Below are 24,917 nucleotides of genomic sequence, written 5' to 3'. Positions count from 1 at the left end.
CAGTATGCGGAATTATACAGTACGCAGCTGCGTACCCTCAGTTCTTTATCTCGCCATCTTACTGTGTGCGCATGCATCGTATCTCGCCAAACTTTATCATTACATTATTTATGGGGAAATCGTCTTCGCATAACGTGTTTTTCACTTAATGCAGTACTTTTGAGGAACGCATCTACCGCGTTAAACGAGGAATTACTGTACAGGGTGGGCAATTTATATATATATCCCACTGATATAATGATCCTATTACTTCCAAACAGGTGATTGACTATTGTGAAAGCGATGGCCGATGACTCCATGTCTTACAAAGAAACGGAGAAGGTGATTTAATAAGTGCACTGAGATAGGAGGGCAGACATGCAGAGGTTATGAAATGAAATTATGTTTTTGGTTTTCTTCCCTGCTATTATTTTTGTGAGTTATGTATAAATGGATGACCCTGAATATGAGTAAACTGTAATAAATGGGCGTGTTTGTATACATTGGTAACATGAAAAACAAAACAGTTTATCTGCGGGACATCGAGAACAGTGTATTCGGCATTTGTTTGAGCAAATCATATTCTGGACTGTTTTCAACTTTACCGAGTCTCATCAGTAGGATGCGATCCGTTAAAATAATGCCTTTTTGAAACCTGATGCTATCAACGAAAATCCCATCCACAGAGTTTGTCCCAAAAATGCATCCTGGAAAGGCATAGTTAAAGTATTAACTCATTACATTTGCAGATTTAGCAAACACAAGCGTGTAACGTTCACATGAGCTGAAACATTAAATTGTCAAAAGCGTACACTTTGGAAAAACTTACACATGTTATAGGTGAATGTGTCCTTCACCAGTGACACAAAAGCAATAGCGTTTGTTCGTTCTGTACAAAGCAAGGGGACCACACGCGTTGTTGCATCTCAGCGGTGGAGAGAAGCTGTGGCAACCGGATTTGAGTAACCTTGGTCAATGGCGACGCGCGGACATGGAGTTTGGGAAAAATCTTGGCCTCGTTCCGATAAAACAGTAAAATTTCTCAGGGACTCGGCAAATCATATCGAGCCAAGTAAAATATTTGAAGAAAAAAAACGAAACTGCTAAACTGTTTATTTTGCAAGCTACGGAAAACACGAGTCAGAGAGAGGAATCGCTGACCTGCCAATGCACAGAGCGTGACAATCACCTGTGATGTATGGAAACAACGAACGTGAGTTTTACTCTTCTTATTTATTCAACGTCCTCGAATATAAAGTGAATGATTTATCTGTACTTTGCTCCCTCTGTGATTAACTGTGAAGACTGCTGTCGTGTGCTTACTGGGGTAAAAAAACGCAAAACAAGGAAACGACGATTACATAAGAAAATACTAAAAAAATATTTGCATTCCACGCGTTTTTAGAATTACCAAGTAACAACCTGGTAATGAGCACAGTAGATGGTACTAATGTAAGCCAACCACCAGCACAAATGATAAACATTTAGCCAAATAGGATTTATGAAGGTTTGATTAAACAAATAAAAGCACTGCTTAAAATGTAGCAGTGAATTACAACAAAAAACTGTGGTTTATGTACTGTTACAGAGTAATTATATGGCTAAGGAGGGTGTCGAAGGGTGATAAAGCTTAACTAAAAGAAATAACGTCAGCAGACCTTTAAAAAAAATACTATTGTCTAATAAAAAGTGTGAAAGTTGTACCAAAGGACGCTCAATTAATTTAATATATAGATTATTCATTTCATGGTGAGATAAGTTTCCCTTCCAGCAACACAGTCTACCAAAAATTATAATTTTCTGGCCTCTGATTTTTATCTTTCAGGTTATACCAGCAGGCAAGCCGAATATCTTTACGCAAAGGTATGACAAGATATGTTTTCTGTGCAAGTTCATGTCACTCCACCAGCCACACCTTGGTGAGGAATTCTTAAGAAAAATAAATGTTGACCTGACTAAAAACTGAAATGCACATGTCATCCCAATCCCCATGAAAAACAGGCCACCCACACGATCCACGCATGAACGTCAAGCTGTTTTACAGGTACACAATGATCCATCGATTCGAGGTTTAAAATTCGTTCCTGCACTTATCAAATTGTGTGTGTGATAATCTATTACTTACACGTGGAATTTATATTATTTTCTTATGTATGACTTAGACTAATGAAAAACGAAAATGTACAAATGAGAGAAAAAAGGAAATAATACAAATGGGATCGGCAAAAATTATATAAAATGAATTTTTTTTTATTAAATAAGCCTGAATCAGACAATTCATTAAATTGCTGAGAAGGGAGAATCGTGACATCTTTACTGTTTACCAAATTACAGGGGAGCAGAGTCAGCCCTGCCCATGAGCCTTGTGGTTGCAGGGATCTTTTAAACGGTCAAACTCACTTCGAGATAATGAAAATGTTTACCGAAGAGGACTAATGTGCTGATTTGTCACAAAGTGACGAAGGTGACAAAGAGACCAAATGCTACATCATGGGACCTCCTTTGCCAGTACCAAGATATGAGAACAGGTTATCCCCTTTTTTTCTGGCAACAAAACAGGTGTTAAAATGTTAAAACACCAAACTGAAACCTTTTACAAGGAATCATGTCTGCATCAACCACAATACTTGCGGTCAGAATGCAAACAAAAAATACTCATAATATATGCATTGTCTTTGAAACTGATTGGTCCACACCAGAGACAGCTTTCTTTCGAGCCTAGTCTCAAATGGTGTTAGACCACAAGACGCCAAAAGGCGTACAGCAGACATGATTCCTTGTAAAAGGTTTCAGTTTGGTGTTTTAGCATCTTAACACCTGTTTTGTTGCCAGAAAAAAGGGGAAATCCTATTCTCATATTTTGGCACTGGCAAAGAAGGTCCCATGATGCAGCTGCTCACCCTGAGCTCTCATTACTCTGATAGTGCATTGTCTTTGTGCTGTACGCCTTTTGGCGTCTTCTGGTCTAACACCGTTTGAGACTAGGTTCTAAAGAAAGCTGTTTCTGGTGTGGATCAATCAGTTTCAAAGACAATGCATATATTACACAACTCTCTCTCAAATTTACCAGACTGCCGCGAGGTAGATTTCCACACAGCTTTCTCCATTTGCTCTCCCCCTCCCCAACCCGGTCGGGGTGGATTCCACACAACTCTCTCTAAAATTTACCAGGCTTGTATGGGTCTTTCTCTCCCCCGGCCGCCGGGAGGTGGATTTCCACACAGCTCTCTCACTGACATGCTAATTTCTCTGCTCCAGCCCCCCCCACCTCTCTCTCTGCCCCCCCCCCTCTCTCTCTATTTAAGGCCTCGACACAGAGGTGTTGTCCCTGTTTGTCTCTCTCTGCCTATGTGTCTGTCTGCGTGTCTTCGTGTCTGTGTTTTGTCTCTCTCTGTAAATTTAGCAATCTTTGGAAGAACGTAATCAACCAGGTAGGGTGTTGACTGTTGTGTTAGCCGATTCTCTGTGTTGTATTGCATTGTATTTCTAAGTTTACTAGGTTTGTTTTCTACCTGATGACGATTGCTTGTGTTGCAATCGAAACGTCGTATTCTATTATTTAATTTATTTTCTTTCGACGTGAATTTACCGAAAGAACCAAAGAGTAATGCATATATTATCAGTGTTTTTTGTTTGCATTCTGACCGCAAGTATTGTGGTTAATGCAGACATTATTCCTTGTAAAAGGTTTCAGTTTGGTGTTTTAACATCTTAACACCAGTTTTGTTGCCAGAAGAAAGGGGGAAACCTATTCTTATATTTTGACACTGGCAAAGGAGGTCCCATGATGTAGCTGCTCTGCCCGAGCTCTCATTGTCCTGATAGTGATTGTCTTTGTGATGTTTGCCATTTGGTGTCCTCTGGTCTAACACTGTTTGAGACTAGGCTCTAAAGAAAGCTGTCTCTGGTGTGGACCAATCAGTTTCAAAGACAATGCATATGCTGTCAGAGCATTTTTTTTTTGTATTTTCACAAGTATCTGTGGTTAATGCAGGCATGATTCCTTGCAAAAGGTTTCAGTTTGGTGTTTTAACATCTTAACATCTGTTTTGTTGCCAGAAAAAAGGGGAAAACCTATTCTCAGGCCAAATGCTGTTTACAACTTATGCAAAGTACTATATGGGCCAATGTTACAATTAGGCTATTGGAGCGAACAAAACAATACAAACCAGATGGTAAAAACCAGACAAAAAAATCGATTCTTGAATCGGACCATGCTCCCGAATCTTACTGAATTTTCTGTGGGGTGTGAATTGTTATATGCCAACTGTTAACCGTTTTAAAGTGATTGAAATCCAGTCAAAAGCACTTGCTTCAGGGCCAAACAATGACTGAGACCATTCCTGCTGCCAATTAGGGTGCCGCACACACCCACCATTGCCACACCTTTCTGCAACAACCGCTAACTTTATTGTACACAAATACTTAAATTAAAAGTATGTGTATAATGATTCACTCCGCCCAACCCCAGGCGATTAAGTGTACAGTACAGTGTTTTTACAGTTATCATCACAAATCAATTTAACAATCGATATATTGTTTATATTGTACCAATTGCATGCACTTTATGTCACGGGGTCAATGAACACTCCCTAAATTCAGGACTAAACCGTATCTATCTACATGTTTGACCAAGGGTGGTAGAACTGGTCTTGGACAGGTCTGCCACTGATAAAATTATCAGCCACCTATTGTCTGAGGTGTGATCAGAGCTGATTCAGCCAGGTGGGAGTAATTGAAGCCCCAAGTACAAACAGGCGAACTACCCCTAATTGTGAAGCAGATGAGGCAATGGCAAGGCAACAGAGGGGTTAGCTATCTCGCAAATATAAAGGGCTGGGCGAGCCAGAAAAAAAAACTGCCCACGAAGGTGCCAATGCAGAGGAGCGCAACGACAATCCAGCAGCATCCGGATGCAACAAATGCTTTAAGAACCAGTCTTTGAGGTTCTAAGTGAAACCGTGCACTCCCTAGTGTGAGGAGTGGTCATTTGTTGGTGGATGAGACCGTTACTAAGAGTGCCCGTGGGGGATCCTGCGTCAACACGGTGGAGGCGGGAGTGGAAGAGCACTGCCCAGGAGCCCGAGTGCCCGCCTGAGCGTGCTCTGCTCGCACAGCGGGCTAAGAGGAGACCTAACGAAGCCGCGTGTGCGACGAAGAATTGTGGGCACAAGCCAGTGTGTGTGTGCTTGCGGAGCAGTGTATTAGCAAGCACGGGGTTCTGACACCACCAGGTGGAGGGCGAGCACACAAGGTGGAACGGTGTCTGATCGCGTCGGAACTGTTACAATAGTAGTTGTATTACAGGTTGTGCCGATACACTGCCATTCTGCGTTGTGGAAATTCCTCTGAGCTCTGGAATTAAACTGAACTCGGACCCCTACCTCAGCTCGACGCGTAATCTCGCACCGTGTTTCTGACGTCACACTCAATGGTATTTGTCTTGAACGGCCCTATTTTTATATACCGTAATGATACGTGGTACGGCGGGCAAGGGTCGTTGGGTACCCCCCCCCCCCCCAGAAACACTAGCCCCGGATTATCGTGCCCGATATGGCTATAGCAATATACGAATCGAAAACTGATTATACTTTTTTTACACAATGTTGATGCAAGCGTAAGATTCGAAATTGTGCCATTGCACCTCAAATTTATGCTGACAGACTATTGTGACTTTAGAAAACACTGAGACGCTACTGTGACATTCAAGAGGTAATGTACGTGGGCCGCCTTTTGTCAATCTGCTGCTGGATCTCCCCACCATGCAGGTCACGGAGGTTATTTGTATCATTCGACAACCATGTTGGTCAATGCAGTATGAGGAAGTGCAGAGACGCGGCGCCTAAAAGAACCGTACGTCGTACGTGAACAATTGATTTTGCTGCACTGCCCTTGGCTGCCAACAACATAGTCCTGCAGCAACCTATAACACCCGTTGTGTGTGGTGGTCACTAATCCAAGCACCATCCAGATTCAACTGGTTACCTTCCAATGTCAAACGAAAATGGATGAATCTTGGGTGATTTGGCTATCGGCATGGTGGTATAATTAATAACTATTTTACTGTGCTCTATTGCTCCACATTTGAACCAAAAACCTACAACACAGTAGAACATAAACATTCCTTCAATGATATAAAAAAATTCTGAAAAAACACCTGCGTGAAAACATGTGTTACAAATCGCCTCAACGACAGCACCAATTGTTGACTTGCCATGCAGTGCCGTGTGCCTGGCATTAAGCCAAGTAATCTTTATCACCCCACTGCTGATCTTGGTACAGGATACTTAAAGCCTGCAATAACCTGGCAGTGGCTCTGGTCAGGTTCAAGTTATGATTTATTATGGAGAGTAGGGAGGCATTAAATCAGAAATGCTTGGATCATTATAAGATTATCAATCTCTGATCTCCATCATACATGCAAAGTTTCCTAGTATAGCCTTAAAGATTAAGGGCAAGTGCTGTCAGGGAGCACCTATTAAGGCTGACTGACACTGTACCTGGGATCACAATTGTAATTGTGCAAATTGTAAATATAAACAGTTGCAATTGTAATTTTAACTAAGATAAACTTAAAACATAGGTTTTCATAGCCAATACTATGATTCAAATTTGTTTTTGGTCTGGCTGGCATGACCATGATGGTGGTGAGGCAGTCTCTCACCAGTGCTGATGTTTGCACACCACACCGGGTACTCCTTTAAGGCTGAATTATCCAGTGGTGTCATGATAAACAAAACAGTGGTTAAGTTAACCTGTGGTAAATGCAATATTCTGTAAATGGGGAGGGAGTACACACCGTATGCCTCAAATAAGTATGTAAACCACGTTCCCCCTATAATAAATTGCTCTTGACATAAAACTGGAGTCGATACAGGGGAGACCCAGGACTGGTTCCGAAATCACCCATCACTGATATCACCACTGATAAGAGCTGTGGCTGGGAATCACTCCGATTAATGGGTTTGTAGCACTGCCTGCCAACACTATACTATTTTACAGCAATGAAAATATACACTACTGTATTTTTCCCCATAAATGTCCAAAAACTATCTTTTTGTAGAATCTAGTTTCAGAAATGTGTATCACTTCTAGACTTGTACAAAAATAATGTTATTTATTTGTGCAAGCGCTTAATTGATTACGACTGGAAGAGCTGGATGAAAATAGGATTATAACGCATGAGCTCTGACATCGTTACGGGATTAGGCACAAATATTTAAAAACCTTATTAATACTGTACAGGATTTAAACATGCAACTATACGAAATTACCTGCATACCATCACCTATTGCTGTTCAAGTAAACAAGCAGGTTCACATGTAAATCAACAAGTAAATGCAATATTCAAAACAATAACTCGTACATCTATAATTGATTAACTAAAACATAAAGCACATTAAATGTTTTTTAATTGCCGGTACACAAATATCTGGTCAATAATGCATGACATTGACTATTAAGACTTTGTTTTGGTTATGTGTTATTAAGTTCGCAAGAGGCTTGCTTGGCATGCAGCATGTACCAATGTCACGCAAAGTACAAATATGTGCAATGCTTATCTTTATGTATGTTGAACAACCATGATAATCGGAGGTGTTTCAGTTTCGTATTAAACGGTTTTTACTCTGAAGCTGAACAGATTGGCCACATCTGCATCTATTTCAATACACATTTTACAGCAATAAAGGGACTCGTAGGTAAAGCCATGCCACAGCTGCGAGTGCAAAACACTCAACCCAGAGACACGAGTAAGGTTCCTGACCACAGCTAACATCAGCGGTGAGTGATATCTGAATTCGTCTTGGGCTCCCCCTTCACAACCCACACTAATTGTCGTGATTAAGTAAGGTGTAAAAAAAATCCCCATCACCAACATTCAGAGCCTTTCTTCAAGCAGTGAACTGACAAAGGGCTGTAAATTGCATAATTATCCATTACAAATTGGACTAACAAATAATGGAAATGCCTAAACTTTAAAATTCACTTAAACTACCTCGCGACCCAAGGTGCACTGACATGTTTTATATATATGGTTTCCCTGGCAGAATAAATCAAACAAATTCAAAAAAACAAGACTCTTACGTAACAATTCGCCGACTGATTTATCTGCTAAAACCAAGGGTCTCTCGGAAAGCACTGCAACATTCATGTCGCGATCCAGATAGTCAGGCTTGGATTAAGGTCATCTTGGGACCTCGCAAAGATCATATTTTGGGTCTCCTCTCACGGATTTTGTCTGTTACTACCCACACCCATACAAGCCTTCTGCAAAGCTCATGGACATCTTTAATGGCCTTCGAAGAACATGCAGGAATGGGGCTTCAAGAAATTACTTTTTTGAGGTTATATGCAAGTGAATTTGAGTAGAACACCGCACCCATCTGACACTTTAACATGCCCTGATGTGAACAGCCCTCCAGGACTTGAAAAATTAGGTTTTAAATAAGGATTTGAGTCGTTTACCCTCTGATTTTGGCACTAGATGAATAAACTCAATGTTGAGCAGGTAAAAAGCAACATTACATTGAAGTTGCAATTTAAATAAATACTCTAAAATCTTTAATACCAACTTATGAGGTATGCATAAACTAGAACCTTACACAACTGAAATGTTAATTTTAACTACTAGAAAAATGGTCTTGCATAAAAAATAAAAACAGCTATTCTCATTTGATTTCTGGACATAGCAAAATTGCTACATATGTTATTATGCAATTCAATGTAACATCTATATTTAATGTACTAGAGTCCTTTGTCAATCCACTGCTGAATGAAGGCTTTCCCATGCTATCATGGTGTTTTTTTTTTTACCCTACTTCGCATAGGTCAACGAACATAAAATCCGAGTGTACAGCTGAAGAACTGCAGCCCTCATTTCGTGCAGTAGAAGCAACAATTAGGAATATTTCTACTCTGGATCACAATGACACTTGGCAAAAAAAACTTCACTACAGAGCAGATGCCCAAAGTATTAATGTGGGAACAGTGATTCCATTAGGGTGCGTAATTTGTGCATGAGAAAATAAACTCCAGCTCACGATCCAGTCAAGAATACGGCCAATTGACATCTCCACTTTTCTGTGCCAACTCAGCCAGAGATGTTGCCATGCGTTTCAATTCTCGTGAGTAAAAACAAATACAAAGGCAAGGAAACGGATGGGATAGACAAATTTACATCCCGTCCAAGGGGCACAGCAACGCGATGTATTTTGGTTGTTGAGAATTAGTTGCAGCGAGCCATCAGGAGGCAGTGATAGACAAAATGTTGTATCTAAGTCTTCCCATGGGAAGAGGGGGCAAGTGTACATCCATTAACTCAGTCAATAGCCACAGAAAGCCAATGAACTCAGTGTCATTACCCACCTAATACATTGCCAAATAAATGTAATAAACCTGAATTAAATTCAACTAGGATAATAAACATGGCTGTATGTTCCACAGCAACATAAATTCAATAATTTAGCAATTTCTACTGAAATAAATATGTATTACAGTATTTATGTTCATTCCTTGTCATAAATTATTGGCATGAATGTAACATTGAGATATTTTGGGGGGGGGGGGGGTCTGGTTGGGTAATTACATGTTATGCTAATACAGTGACACTAGTACAATTTTTATATGTATAAACTTACCATAAATGTCAATTTTTTTACGTGCCCTGTGATTCACATTACAAGGCCCGACAAATTGGCTATACATCACTGCACGATGTCACACTTAAACACGCACGGATCTCAACAAAAAATTCAATCTTGGGATTTCATTGAGTGTGGCCGGAGCAATAAAATAAGTGGGAATTTTTTTGGGTGCATTAAATTTTGTTTTAAAATAACGATAAACCCCCACGTTGATCAATGCACACTATTTAATTAATAAATACATCTGAATTAAACTGAGATCCTTCGAGAATGTAGGAAATTAGTATTCGCTGTGGTGCTTATGGAGGGACCATGAACCCTGAAGGAGGTGGAGGGGGGTGGCTTTAACAAAAACTCCATTCAGAGCAGTAGTGGTTAGTGGTGGCCCTCGTTCCTTGTGTAGTTACAATGGACCCAATCAATGATGCCAGACCTAAAGAGACAATCCTCGAGTTTACAAAATAAAAAAAATATTTAATTGAAACACAGGCTTTAACAAGACAATGCCCCAGTGAAATCTTAAGTGCCGACAGGAATGTGGAGCAGACGAACAGGCTGACAATTATTCACCATTGTCATTGTTTATCACTACCTTTTGCCTGTCCTCTCGGCTCTACGGAATTAGGAGTGCAATGATGCATCAATACCAAAACATGAACAGGGACAGAAAATGGAACAAAAGTTGAATAGTGTGCAAAGAAGCATGGAGAAATGAATACTGGGAAATACACAAAGACAGAAAGAGACACGTGGATAGAAGAACTAATGCAGATATGTAATAATGACTTAAGGAAATTAAGTGGGCTTGGGCAGAACACATCACTCGAAGGGTTGATGGTCGATGGATAAGACTGATGATGGAACGCACCCAAGAAGACAATTCACAGATAGTGATTACATGAGTTTGTGCAGAAGTGGGATTAATTCTGGCATTGTAGGACTAATAAATGGTGATAATTTGGGGAGGCCTTCATCTACCAGTTGATGCAGCATGGTCGTGATGATAATGATCAAGTCCATTTCTAACCAAAGAATCCCTCTGAAAAGGTCTTCGGTGAACTTTATTAAATTCAACACAAAACATTGCAGGCAACAATGACAGTCTAATCCTATCCTACTCGTTGGTTCTTTCGGTAAAGTCACGTAGAAATAATTTAATTTGAGAGAGAGACAAAACACAGACACGGAGACACACAGAAAGAGGCACACAACATAGATACATCCTATCTTATTACTGTTTGCAACATGGCACTTTATGACAATATCTGCTGATGTTTTTCATGATCCAGTTACATGAGTAATATAAACGTATGGGAATGACAACTATAATTGTAGTCAATTATAGTATTATTGTGTTATAAATTGTGGGTGATAACCATAGATTGATGTATCAAAGTTATTATTGCGCCCATGACTACATTATTACCGTACTATACTATTAATAGTTGGCCTGTGGCTGCATCTCTGGAATTATTTTACTGCCTGCTGTACTTATTTGATGCTATGCTTTCATTTCCTTGAATGAGCAGGGAAGTACTTAAATGAAGCACTTCTCTTCATGCGGAATTGTGGTGCGGTCTAAATCGCTGGTTTTTTTTTACAGTTGCTATTTTATTTAGAGGTCACTTATTTGGGCGTCCACTTTAGGCCTCATCCCTTCCTGCTTTGGCTCTGCTGCTACCCCCCGATTGGGGCTTGTTTTAAAAGCGCTGCAGCTTTCTTTTTGCCATGAGACTTTTTGCCAACTCTGGGCTAAAACAAGTTGCTGAGGGGGTAGCGTACATGTCAACCCCAAAGAGTTCAAATCAGCGAGACTCCCCCCCCCCCACTGATAAACCTTGGGAAAACCCCAGGAAACTGAGGTAGAAACTCCAAGAAATGGGGGCACAGAAACATTTAACAGTCACAGAGGCAAGGGCCGGGGGGGGGGTTACTAAAACAAGTTTGCGTTGCAGAAATAAGCTTAATGTACATCACTTAGTGAATGCTCCTACAGTAAATAAGTGAATAAGAGTTGTAATTAGTTTCACACTTTAAAACTTTTAGAGCCAGTGGACGAGGGCCCAGTGTTATTTTCAGGTAAACAACTAAAATACGTGAATTCATTGCATGTCTGTGAGAAACAATAAATTGCGAAAACCGTTAGTATCAAGGGGTGGGGGTTGTGGTCGGCAGTGATGGAAGTGCAAAGTAGTTAGGGGTGGCGTGACTTCACGACGACTACCACAATTCCCGCGTTGAGCAATGTTATATTGGATTAGTGTTACTAAAAATAACCATTACTTTCAGAATTGTGTCTTTTCACTGCTGGATGAAGGCCTTTCCCCTGTGTCTGTCTTGGGGTGTGTTTGACCGTACTTTACCATGCTGGTCAGTGTAGAATGGTGAAGGCTGCCCAGGACCGGTTCTGATATCACTCAGTCGGCAAACCATTGCACAACCACAGTGCAGGTGGGTTAGCACACTGCACTATGAACCCAGTGACCTGGGTTTGATCCAAGTCAGAGGAGAATGATATAACTGAACCGGTTCTTGTACCCATTGACTAAACTAGACTGATAAATGTGGTGAAGCATGGTCAATTAACGACCATGGCTGACAAGGAGTGAGAGGCCTTGATCCAGCAGTGGATTGACAAGGGATGGTAGATAATGGCGGTGTGTTGAAACAGCCTCACAATAAATGTGGCCAGATTCTCTGTCAAAAGTGACATGTAAAAAGTCTGGCCCTATGATGTCAAAATGTGGCCAGAATTTTGGCTCAACGCCCAAAGAGACAGGACATGCTACAGATGAAACCTATTACAGCTGATTGTTACTTGTTCAAAGGGGCTGGATATCTGCCAGATAAAGTACTCTACACTATAGGACCATACTCACACCACAAATCTTCTTATATTCAGGGGCTGTCGTCCTTAAGTCGACCCACCCATGTGGACACCACATGTCACTTTGTCACTACATGCCACTTTGCCATAATGATGGGATTAACGTAAATAATCCACAACGCAAGAAAAACAGTATACAAGAACACAAGCAACATTAGTTTTCATTAAAAAAAAATGTACAGTGCAACTAACATGAGTAAGCTTTGGGGTTAGCTCGGCCTATGGACATTTTCCATTGGCTCGGTCAAGACAGAGTGATCCACCAACTTTATACGGTCTCTTGCTGACATGCCAATTGCACCCGTAATATAATTTGCCAATGACCAAATCACCCAGATATCAGAAGCTAAGGAGGATTGAGCCTGCAACCACCGTATATAATTTATGTTTATGTTGTGGGCAGCAGTGTTAAAGTGTAGAAAAATCGATTATCGTACTGTATTCCCACATCTATGCTCCCCACCTTCACCAACTGAGCTGACCATCATGGTGAATTGTTGTCAATAATCCCCTTAACATGTATGGCATGAGGAGGCTATCATCCAGCAGTGTAAATTAACTTTACAACAGCATTATAATTTCTACACTCAACCTGAGCCTCATGCCTTTCCAATCAACATAACATGTTTACCTGGTGTGGTGTGTCGAAACGAGCAATTGTACGTGCGAGATGTTGGTCACACCCACCCCCTGGAGTTGCTTTTGTGCTTTATAGGCGCTTGCTCGTATAACTTTCTCCGAAGAACTAACGTTTGTCCAAGCTGTTTGTGCAGGATATGGTGACTCAACCAGAAAAAATAAACACTAGGTGTGATGTGTCAATACTGGTGCTCTATGGACTACTGTACAGGCAAAAAGGTAGCAGAGCAATTGTACTACCATAACAGCTTCTAACAGTGCTTTGCCTGACAAGGTCAACATATTTTTGTGTGTCTTCAATGTCCATGATATCTAACCAGCCTTAAACAATCAAAACTAAAATTTTGAAATGTCTCATTGCGTATGCATGTACACTATTTCGCTTCAGACGTGCAAGCTAGGACTTTGACGCAAGACTTGAGCACTTTTATAATGCAGTATTATGCATACACATTTATGCTGCAGATTTACTGAATACCCTGTTATGGCCACACACAAACCATTATGAAGTAATGAACAGCAGACAAATTGGAATTTTGAGCTATAACAATACCTGTACGGCTCCTATTAAATTAGTCATACACATTACAATTTATCTTTTTACAGATACTTAATATGACATGAACATCTATAATTCCAGGTGTGAGGATGAAAAATAATATCGTTTTTACTGTCATGCCAAAATCTTATAGCAGAGATCCTGAGAATGTGTGCCCCCTGCTGTTTAAAGGATAAGGACATTTGAAGGATTTTTAGAAGTCTCGTAAGAAAATATTTTATGCAGGCAGTTTTCTAACACAGGGTAGCCACACTGTAAAATTTAAAAACGGACCGTTCATCTCATGACATGACACCATCGCCAAATTGGAACAAGTTGGAAAAAGAGACCAAAAAAAAGCAAAGGACATGAGCTTCACATCAGCATGTAAAACGTACACTGCCCTCCTTTGACCAAGCATCCTAATATTCCCTTACATAACCTTTTCACCCATATACATTGGAACAATATACGTACGACTATTGCAACCTACCACAAAAGTTAATCTTGCAACATGCCACGTCTGTTCTGCCTGCTAGTATAAATGATCGAGTGGACTTTTGCAAGCACTGTGAACACGAGGTTTACAACACATGTTTAATTTGCGCAGTTTCTTGTTACCGCTGTGGCTCTCAAGAGATTGCAAAACGTACGCATTGCGCTAAAATGTAAAATTATTACTTCAATCACAAAATGCACAGCAGCCTCAATTGGGTCACCCCACATTACTGAAGCATCATGCCATGCTCATACATTTTATATTATAGCAGTAGATTTATATCCTTGGGAAAAGGTCAAAGTACTAACCATATCTAATGCAACATACAGAGTCCCATTGTAAAATAACCATTCACAGCTCGATACAGAAAATATGATAACAAAATACATCTATTTACAGTATGTGTCTGTTCTGAATCGTGAATAATTATAATTTATTTCAGTGACTCGTCCATTGGTTGCTGTCAAGCTGCAATTACTTCTTTGAATAGCAATCTATTACTCTTGTTTGTTCATACAAATACACAGCAATGTGAAAACGTAGCCAATTTTATTTAAAAAATCATGCAGATTTTTTCCTGTCAAATTAAAATAGATAACACTGTGTAACATTTTTTTGTTCCTGGGTAGTGTTATTTCCTAATTGCCTATGCCTCGAAAGTACAGAAAATGGCTATTATTCCCCACAAACTTTGCTTTTGTGACAAAAACAGTGATATTTAGAAATTTACCTATTTTCCAGAACATTACAGATAGATTCAGTGCTGAGTAAACTTGGAGTAACTTCTCGAACATTCTAGAACTTTCCAGTAATATAAATACAGGGGCCTTAAGTCCACCAGTTCAGTTTAGTTCCAGCTGCCTAAGTGGATACATATCTGCCTTTTTCTGAGATGGCATCAAGAGGCTGCAAGCATCAGGCAGACGCATTTTGCTATGTCTGCAGCCAATTTATCAAGACAAGAGCAAAAAAGTACTCTGTGGAAGCATCTGCTAAGATGTGTGAGGCCTACAAGGCATATTTCGGCATGCCTGCCGGGGATCAAGACAAACCCTGGGCACTTCATTTCACCTGTGAGCAATGCAAAAAAACTCTGGAAGGTAAGATGGACAATTGTTGCTTGGAATTTTATGTTATAATATTTGTTTAAAAAATGTTAATTGTGAAAGTTTTAAATTTTAAAATGTTTTACAATTTTCAATGTTATTGAAAAAAATTATAATATATGAAAAATGTTGCGAGAATCTCTTACACATTAGTCATGGGTGAAATAAATGTATTTTGTAGGATGGTACAGAGGGGAAAAGAGAGCCATGAATTTCGCTATTCCAAGAATTTGGTGGGAACCCACTGACCACTCAAGCAACTGCTACTTCTGCATGGTGAACACTTCCAAATGTATGACTGGCAAGAATGCACCTGCTATCACGTATCTGGACCTTCCTTCATCCACCGCCCCGGTGCCACACTGCCATGAGCTCCCCGTACCCACTCCTCCGGAGAGAGAGCAGCCTTCTTTAGAAGAGAGCAGCAAGTCAGAGAGCGAGGAAGACATTGTAGATCGAGATGACAATTTCAGAGGTGGAGCTGAGGAGAGAAATCCATACTACCCCAACCAAAAAGTCCTCAACGACTTGATCAGAGATCTTGGTCTCACCAAGTCCAATGCAGAGCTTTTGATATCTAAGCTCAAGCAGTGGAACTTGTTGGATAAAAGTGTGCAAGTCGCAGATCAGAGGAAGCATCACCAACCATTTTGCAGCTTCTTCACCCGCCAACATGGGCTCTGCTTCTGCCACAATGTGACCAGTCTGTTCGAGGCAATGAGAATCACTTGTAACCAGAATGGTGGCGCCTCTTCATTGACAGCTCATCCAGGAGCTTCAAAGCCGTGCTGCTCCATAATGGTAACAAGTACCTGTCTCTTCCCCTGGCTCACTCGGTGCACCTCAAAGAGGATTACAACAGCATCAAGACCTTGCTGGATGCCTTGAATATGATGAGTATGGCTGGAAGGTCATCTGAGACTTCATAATGGTGGCATTCCTGATGGGTCTCCAAGGCGGTTTTACCAAGTTTCCCTGGTATATTTGCCTTTGGGACAGTAGGGACACCAAGGCACACTACCACAGGCGGGACTGGCCAAAGCGGACCGAGTACTCTGTGGGGAGGAACAACGTCAAGTAGGAGCCACTGATAGACCCCTAGAAGGTGCTGATGCCACCACTGCACACCAAATTTGGCCTTATGAAACAATGTCAGAGCTGTAAATAAGGAGTCGGCAGCCTTCAAGTACCTTCAAGACTTCTTACCTAAGCTGTCTGAGGCAAAGGTCAAAGCCAGGGTCTTCGTCGGACCGCAGAAAAAGAAGATCCTGGAGTGCAATGAATTCCCCAAGAAGCTCACTAGTAAGGAGAAAGTGGCTTACAACAGCTTTGTCGCAGTGGTTCGTGGCTTCCTGGGCAATCACAAGGTCGAAAACTATGTGGAGCTGGTTGAAACTCTGGTGAAGAACTACGGCACAATGGGCTGTAGGATGTCCCTCAAAGTCCATATCCTTGATGCTCATCTTGATAAATTCAAGTACAACATGGGAGCATACTCGGAGGAGGAAGGCGAGTGCTTCCACCAGGATATACTGGACTTTGAACGCCGCTACCAAGGAAAGTATAACGAGAACATGATGGGAGACTACATTTGGGGGCTGATTCGTGAAAGTGATTTACAGTATAATCGTAAATCTCGAAAAACTACTCACTTCTGAATATTTTGTAGTCATTTTCGTATTACTTTAGTAAAAATACAAGTTAATTTTGATTCATGTTTTTTTTTCTGACTTTATGTAAACGAAATGACACATTCGCCCATTTTCTCATTGAAAATAGGTAAATTTCTAAATATCACTGTCCTGGTCACAAAAGCAAAGTTTGTGGGGAATAATAGCCTTTTTTTTCAACTTTTTTGGCATAAGCAATTACGAAATAACACTTACTACCCAGGAACAAAAATAGTGCTACATAATGTAATAATTATTTAATACATAACTGAAACTTTTGCAACTGGAAAATGTGACTATAGGGTTAAGGTTAGCATGTTATATTTTAATGAAGAGCCATTGACTATGAACCCCATATACATTTGTATATACATAATGTAGACGGAGCGACAGAGTTGTGGCGCAGTGGTTTGCTCATTGTGCTATGAATCCAAGAATGGAGTTCAGCTGGCTAATATCAGTAGTGATATTTTAACCTCTCCTTGCCTTTTTGCGTTGACCAGTGTAGTGCGGTATGGTCAAGAAAACTCCACAACTGGCACGGTGTGGGGGGGAGGCCTGATAAAAAAATTGCTTCAGATGGTCAACAGATCGTTACATTTCTTTTCTTCCTGTCTTGCAGTTCTGCAATGCCATACTTCATCATCACAGCAAGCATCAGCGAGACAGGCCAAACATCAGAGACATGACAAGCATCATCATTGACGTAATAAGCATCACACAGACACGGGCCATACCTGATTTCCAGGGGGATGACTGAGTGGGAGAGCGCGCAGCCCAAGTCAGGAACAGAGTCCGAACCGGAGCCCGAGGAGGTGGGGGTGAGCATGCCATCAGTCTCGTCTGGCAGGGCTTGGAAGTCGGAACTGGATGCCTCATCATCGTCCGAGCCCTCGCCGGGGCCGCCGATGGTGAAGAGCGAGTGCTGGGTGTCGCCGTCGCTTTGTTGCGGTTGCGAAGGGTCCTCGCAGTCGCAGTTGGTGGTTCCAGCGGGGGCGACCGGCGGTCCGCCTTGCGACGGCTCGGCCTCCGCCATCACCACGCCAATGACGTACCTGGTCAGTTGGTTTGCACCCATCAGTTGTCTCGACCAAAAGATATATACCAAGGGCACGCATCAGTCAATAATTCCTACTCTGCTCTAAAAGCCCCCACTCGAAGGCCATAAGCAACAATAGACGGGGCGGATGATGGGGATGTTGATAATGATTGACACTCATGACAATGAACTGTATTTGTGGTCACCAATTGTTATGGCAAATGTGTGATGAGAAAAATATGTAAAAATGCCTCAAGACCGGAAGCAACACTTTATGGGGTGGACGAAGTGCACTTGTAAAGATGCATATTATGGTGATGGTGCAGTGCTGATGGATATCAATCACGATCATGGTATGACGATGGTGATCATAACATTGTGCTTTGAAATAAAGTGAACTGGAGAAAGTGTTCGCGGTTGTTTGAGGCACTGGTAACGGTAGGAACTCTGCTTTTTGAAAACACGTGGTGCTCAACGATTGCAGGTGGTGGACAATGCGCAAATGATGAAGTGAGCGTTCTAAGTGTTAATTGACAATAAAGACAATGTTCTTGGTTCTTTCGGTATGGTCACGTAGAAGGGAAACAATAAAATAATAAAAATATAAAACAATATTTTTTTTATTAAAAATATAAAATATTTTTTTATTGTTTTATATTTTTATTATTTTATTGTTTCCCTTCTACGTGACTTTACCGAAAGAACCAAGAATATGAATCCCTGCAGTCACGAATACTTTAAATCAAAACAAAGACAATGTAAAAATATACTGAGATTATTCTGATTGGGTGGCAATTAAGAGTTACCACCTGTCCTCATTGTTCTAGTAACATCCTAATTTTGAGGTTACTGCCCTGGTAAATCTAGGCTTCCCAGAACAATGAAAACCCTGCTTTTTAAAAATCGGTTACAGGGAGTTCACCCCTCCTTTTTTATATTGTTAAACATTCTTCGAATTATATATGCCGGTGGTTACCTCATCATTTGCAAGCCTTGTCACGATACCTGTCACTGACACAGTTGTGTGATCGTGAAGTAGCCCAAATGACCTATGCCAGATTCAACCTAAGACATTTAAATCGCTATTACTCTTCATGAAAATGGAAACAACGGTGGTTATATGCTGCTGACGGCCCCAGCATTGTTGTTCATGCCAATGTCTGACGTGGTTATGGGGTGGTCGTTATACGAGCGCGCGTCAAAAGGTGACGACAGCACAGGTAATAATAACACGGTCAAATGGACATAAAACGATCATGCCATTGCTTTTCAGTGTTCGAACAGCATGACCCGTCTGAATCATGGCAGTGACGGACACACATAGGGAGGGGAGGGTAGAGAGACAAATCATTTTTTTTCAGGTGAGTGGAATTCTCAAAAAAATGGATGATGGATCACAATCCATTTAAATGTTGACGACTGCGTGACACCTGTCATCAACACAATGGATAATGTGGAAACCATATAATAATAAATAAATAAACCCCCCAACCGCGAGATAAATCACGATAATAAATGGTGCGCATTCTCTCGCATGTAAAATGCACTTGGAAGGCGCACCTGAGGAGGGCATAAAGCGCCGCCATGATGTACGCGGCGTAGAGCGCGAGCATGGTCGCGGGCGGCGCGCGCCGCCTCACGCCAAAAATGGCGGGAAACGAACCGCGCGCGCGCGCGCACGCACGCACTTCACGCGCGCCCACGCCCGCCCGCGCGCGCGCCACCGCAACACGGGGCGGGAGTGGCGTGAGGGGGGGGTGCGGGTTGAGGTGGATTGCGTGGTGGGTGGGTGGGGTCCTCCCCCGCCCTGCCTCCCCCCCAGGAGACGCGGTGACGTCTATTCAGCGTTGCCATGACGGCGACGCCGGCGTAGCTGCTGGAATGACGTCACCGCGTAGTTTGTCGCACGGCGCGAGGCGACGCCGGGCTGAGCAACGTCCCCACCGAGTTCCCCATTTGAATTGAGACAGGAGGCTGAACGCATTCGTCAATAACGCTGCATTGTGGCCTTAATAAGCGAAGAAAAAATATATTTCGGGCAATGACCATTTTTTTCACAGCACACAACAATGACGTTTCGGGCAATGGCTCTTTTTCACGGGCGCATATGAATGGCTATGAAAAATGGGTCATGGGCCGAAACGTCGCCTATTTATATATATTTTTTATAATGTCCACATTGTTACTGACGAACGTGTTTGGAGTTTTTTTGTTTGTTAATTGTGCTTGTGCACCGCTGCAACTGCAACGTAACCAGAATAATGATCTAATTGCTGGTTCATTGCCAATTTGTTAAGCACAGACACCAGTTAAATCGTTGAAATTAATTTATTTTTTGTTCATATTTATGTTATTACATATTTGCGAGTGATTCGTGACGAAATAGTGATTGCTGATTTAACAAATTCCAATAATGAAACAAAAGTTTTTAGTTTTAATTACGTATTGTATACATGTTGACAGTAAAAAATCCGATGACAATCTTGAATTATTTATTTCATATTTGCCTCACACTTTGGACCCAGACATTTTATTAAGTGTATTTAAACCATGCGAGATTTAATTACTGTACATAAATTGTGTGAAGGCTCATAAAACATTTTAAAAAGATTATGAAATTTACAAAGCAAATCTCGAGTTATCGTGGGCAGTTGAAAACAAGTGTGGTTTTTCCCCCCACACTGCTTTAGCTTGTACAACTTTAAAGCACCAAGATAACTCTTCACAGGCCCCTGTTTTTAACTTTATAACTACTTTTGATCAAATCCCAATCGTATAGAAATGACCAGGAGGACATTTTCTGACGTCAATTGCCTTCCTTTATCTTATCCATCCTTTGTTATTTACGGTTTGGATAACAACTTATGGAGGGAAATAATCTTGATTTAAAGAAATATTTATTTAACGTAAACACGGTGGCCATTTCCCCAAATTTAACTTTAAAATTAACTCGGATCAAAATTTGAATCTGATCCCAAACAGTTATAACGCATGAACTAAATTATTTGCCTGGCAGAGACGTAACAATTTTAAGTAGGCGATGGCGAAACATGTAATACCCAGTAATTGTTATTTAAATTAATTCTCACAAACACTGCATATTGCAGAAATTAATAATGCCAAGACCCGTAATAGATCCCAGACTATGCCTCGCTGTTTACAAAAATCCAATGTCAACCATAACTACTTACTGAAACTGATTTATAAATGTCTATTATTATTCGTCGAACATATTTTTTGTTACATAATTCGAAACACATTCTCCTGCGGAGGGAGCTGGTAGGAACGTTGGGTTGCTCGGTCAATGGTCAGGGTCAACAACGGCGGCACCACGTGGTGTGTTCTGCAAATATGCCCGACTGTGAGGGCGGGCACAAGCCGGCGTGAGTAGGTTAAACGTTGAGTTTTATAAGGGCACCACGGGGTGACCAGCCCCTCCCCACCCCCCACCCAGCCCCACCCCTCCCACCCCCCACCCAGCCCCACCCTCCCCACCCAGCCCCTCCCCACCCTCCCCACCCAGCCCCTCCCCACCCTCCCCTCCCCACCCAGCCCCTCCCCACCCTCCCCTCTCCACCCAGCCCCACCCCTCCCAATTTATCCGGGTGTCCGGATACACGTGGACAGACATCCACAGACATACACAATTAATCCCCTGCCTCCTGTGAATTAATCCCGGTTGGGCTTCCAGTCCACTACGTTTCCTACCAGTATAAGCTCGCAGTGACAGACCTGTCTGTTAAATAAGTGTTCAAGGTCATCGGTTGGGATATAGCTCGGCGGGCAGATCAACAGAACTAAGCCAACGTTCAAATCCCGGTCAATGTTACAACCTCATCATTAAATTTTGATTTAAAGCTTTCGTGACTGCAGGGATTCATATTCTTGGTTCTTTTGGTAAAGTCACCACGTAGAAGGGAAACAATAAAATAATAAAAATATAAAACAATAAAATTATCACGACGTTTCGACTGCAACACAAGCAATCATCATCAGGGATGAAAACCACAGCAAGAACATTTTTGAAAAAAGTGTCGTTTTTTTAACGTTAGCACCACGGAGAGCGATTTGGCAGTTATTCAGATGGACGAGTCCATCATTATCACAATCACCAACCATCTCGGGGGGGGGGGCGAGTTGGTTAAAAATGAGTAGCATATGGTTGAGAACGCACCACTTGCTGGAAGGATATCAACGATTACCCGGGGCGATACTGCTCCTCCGCCATGGGAATGTGGAATGTTGGCGATTGGCAAGGGCCTTATGAAAGTAAAAGCTAATGGCGATCTTGATATGTGGATGACTCCAATTGTAAGTTACTATAATGTTGCAGTGCTGTAAAAATGATCCCAGCCCTGGTCAGCATGTCACGATTTTTTACCACCACCACCACCACATCCACAAGAGGACTGTCTCTATGAGGTTGTCATGGCCCGTATGTAAACGTTTCGTTTGTATTGTCTTGTACGCTCTGTCCGTCTTATCTGCATTGTCTTTGATTTGTAGTCTCGTTTGTATTGTCAGTTTCGTCGAAATCGCGTGTTAATCGCACGTGTCATCTGCTCTCTCTCGTGTCCCTATCGACACGTCTCATATGTTCTGTCTCGCTTGTTCTCTCTCTCTCTCGTTCGTAATTACGTCTCTCCTCTGTAATGTCTCCTCTGTAATGCATGCACTATTCGTATTGTCTGCTTTGGATTGTCTGCCTTGTGTGTTTTGTCTGCCTTGTTTGTTATTGTCCGTCTCGTATGTATGCCTAGTACTCTATCGTGTGTAACGCACGCCACGTTCGTTGCTATCTGTATCGTTTGCAATGCACGTACCGCTCACAATGTTTGTCTATTTAATTGTCGTAATTTGTTCGCTTGTATTGCCCGTCTTGTATACAAAGTCTGCATTGGCTCACGTCTTGCCTCGTCTGCATTGGGCACTCTCTCGTCCACAACGTGTGTCTCTCGTGTGTGATATCTCTTGTAAACGTTCATTTCATTGCCTTCCTTGGTCTTTAGCCCTTGTACCGGTGCCCATGACATTTGCTTTGTAACGCTCCTCTGATCACCATGGTGGATGTGTAACAACAGCAGCGTGTAATCTACAATTAGCATAGCTCGACTCGTGCAACGCACTATTCAACGCACGCGCACACCGTGATCGTAATAATCTCATCTTTAATCGATCAATCGATGGCCACGTAACACGACTACAAACCTGATTTACTCTCCTGCTTGTGTCTCAACACTGCAGGCCGAGTCGGGGACCTATTTGCTGTCATGCAGCATTGCAGCGCTGCGTGCAAGCCTTCCAATTTACTCTGCATCAATTAACACGCCACGGCCGTTCCGCAGTCAAACAAACAAAAAAATGCGCAATTGAAAGGGGGTTTTTTTTGCGCATTAAAACATGTACAGTATGTAACAAATTCATCTTCTTGGTTCTTTCGGTAAAGTCACGTAGAATGAAAATAAAATAATAAAAAATAAAACAATAAAATAAAATTCTCACGACGTTTCGGCCACAACACAAGTAGCCTTCAGGTGAAGAAACACAGGTCTGTTGAGAAGACAGAGCTTGAGTGAACACTGAGAATTATATTTTATTATGTTTTATTTGCATTCTTTTATTTCCATTCTACGTGACTTTACCGAAATAACCAAGAAGATGAATCCCTGCAGTCACGAAAGCTTTAAATCGAAATGTAACAAATTGTTATCATTCTACGTGACTTTTCCGAAAGAACCAAGAATATAAATTGTTATCAGTTAACGACTGAATTTCTATTAATTCACAACTCTGGTCCAACGTCAAGCAAATTAAACTACGGGTTTGAACGTTCACATTGCACTACGGCACTGTAATCGAATGTGGGCCAATCGATAAGTTTGGTCCATGCCCCCATCGATGCACGAGTTCAACACCGGGTCGCAGCGAAACGATACGCGATTACATTAATTTTGATCGATTGATTGAAAGTAAAGGCATTCGTTATCATCTTCTTTGGTTCTTTCGGTAAAGTCACGTAGAATGAGAATAAAATAATAAATTCATAAAATAAAATAACACAATCAAATTCTCACGACGTTTCTGTCGTCCTGACAGGTCTGTTCCTTTCACCTGAAGAAGGCCACTTGTGTTGTGGCCGAAACGTCGTGAGAATTTAACTGTGTTATTTTATTTTATTAATTTATTATTTTATTCTCATTCTACGTGACTTTACCGAAAGAACCAAAGAAGATGAATCCTTGCAGTCACGAAAGCTTTAAATCGAAATTCGTTATCATGTTGTGTTTAAATTAAAGCTAGACGTCGTTTTATATGTCTGAGCATTTAGCATGAACACTAACCTAAGGATTCTACAGGTCCCTTGCATGATTATTATCCAGCAGTGGATTGAGAAAGGGTTGAACTTCATCATTCATTTAGTTTTGATTTAAAGCTTTCGTGACTGCAGGGATTCACATTCATATTTATTTTGTTATTAAACAAATATATCTGTTACTGCGTTGGCAGTGGTGCACACACGATTAACAAACTTAACGCATTCGTCAATAACACTGTGACATTAAAAGGAAAACATAAAATAGGTTTTAGACAATGGGGCATTTTCTAAGCACATTGCCAAGTTATTAGCTTTTTAGTTTGTATATATTGATGCAACAATATGCAACAAACCTAGCCACTGATCAGGACCGAATTAAGGCACGGGGCTTTAGGGTCTGCAGCTCAGGGGCCATTGCCAGCTGGAGGGCCTCCAGAGATTAAGTTAAAAGTTATTCCATTTGTGAATGCTGAATTTTGTTTGTTGCTAGCCTTGTAAATCTATTTTATTTTTCTTTAAACTTTGTTTTCCTTTTGAAAATATTACTGGGGGCCTCACAGTACCTGTAGCCCAGGGGCCTACAAAATCTTAATCCGTCCT

The 24,917-nt window shown here is 41.4% G+C and overlaps 1 protein-coding gene and 1 long non-coding RNA gene across 8 annotated transcripts in view; one reads left to right on the top strand and one right to left on the bottom strand.

Annotated features, from left to right (window-relative positions):
* Positions 1-24,917, bottom strand: part of ACACA (acetyl-CoA carboxylase alpha) — a 231,114-nt gene that overhangs the window by 201,122 nt on the left and 5,075 nt on the right. For 4 of the 7 annotated variants that reach the window (XM_032967724.2, XM_032967727.2, XM_076072617.1 and 1 more), the window contains exons 1-2: positions 19,562-19,661; positions 17,700-18,017 (exon numbers count right to left, since the gene is read on the bottom strand). In XM_032967724.2, the coding sequence (XP_032823615.2) occupies positions 17,700-18,017; positions 19,562-19,614 (371 nt within the window). In that variant the 5' untranslated portion in view covers positions 19,615-19,661. Of the gene's footprint in view, positions 1-17,699; positions 18,048-19,561; positions 19,662-24,917 lie in introns of those variants that run through there. The other 3 variants (XM_032967725.2, XM_032967726.2, XM_032967729.2) reach the window with 3 other exon arrangements.
* Positions 1,097-19,480, top strand: LOC142930376 (uncharacterized). Its single transcript, XR_012946338.1, has 3 exons — positions 1,097-1,192; positions 1,805-3,410; positions 17,585-19,480. It is a non-coding gene; the product is annotated as an uncharacterized LOC142930376 (long non-coding RNA).

Source organism: Petromyzon marinus, chromosome 38 (genome assembly GCF_048934315.1).
Source record: "Petromyzon marinus isolate PM22_M1 ecotype Great Lakes invasive population chromosome 38, UKy_Petmar_22M1.pri1.0, whole genome shotgun sequence".
NCBI classification, from domain to species: domain Eukaryota; kingdom Metazoa; phylum Chordata; class Hyperoartia; order Petromyzontiformes; family Petromyzontidae; genus Petromyzon; species Petromyzon marinus.
The sequence above is the reverse complement of the archived record's forward strand: the minus strand, read 5'-3'. Positions and strand labels throughout refer to the sequence as shown.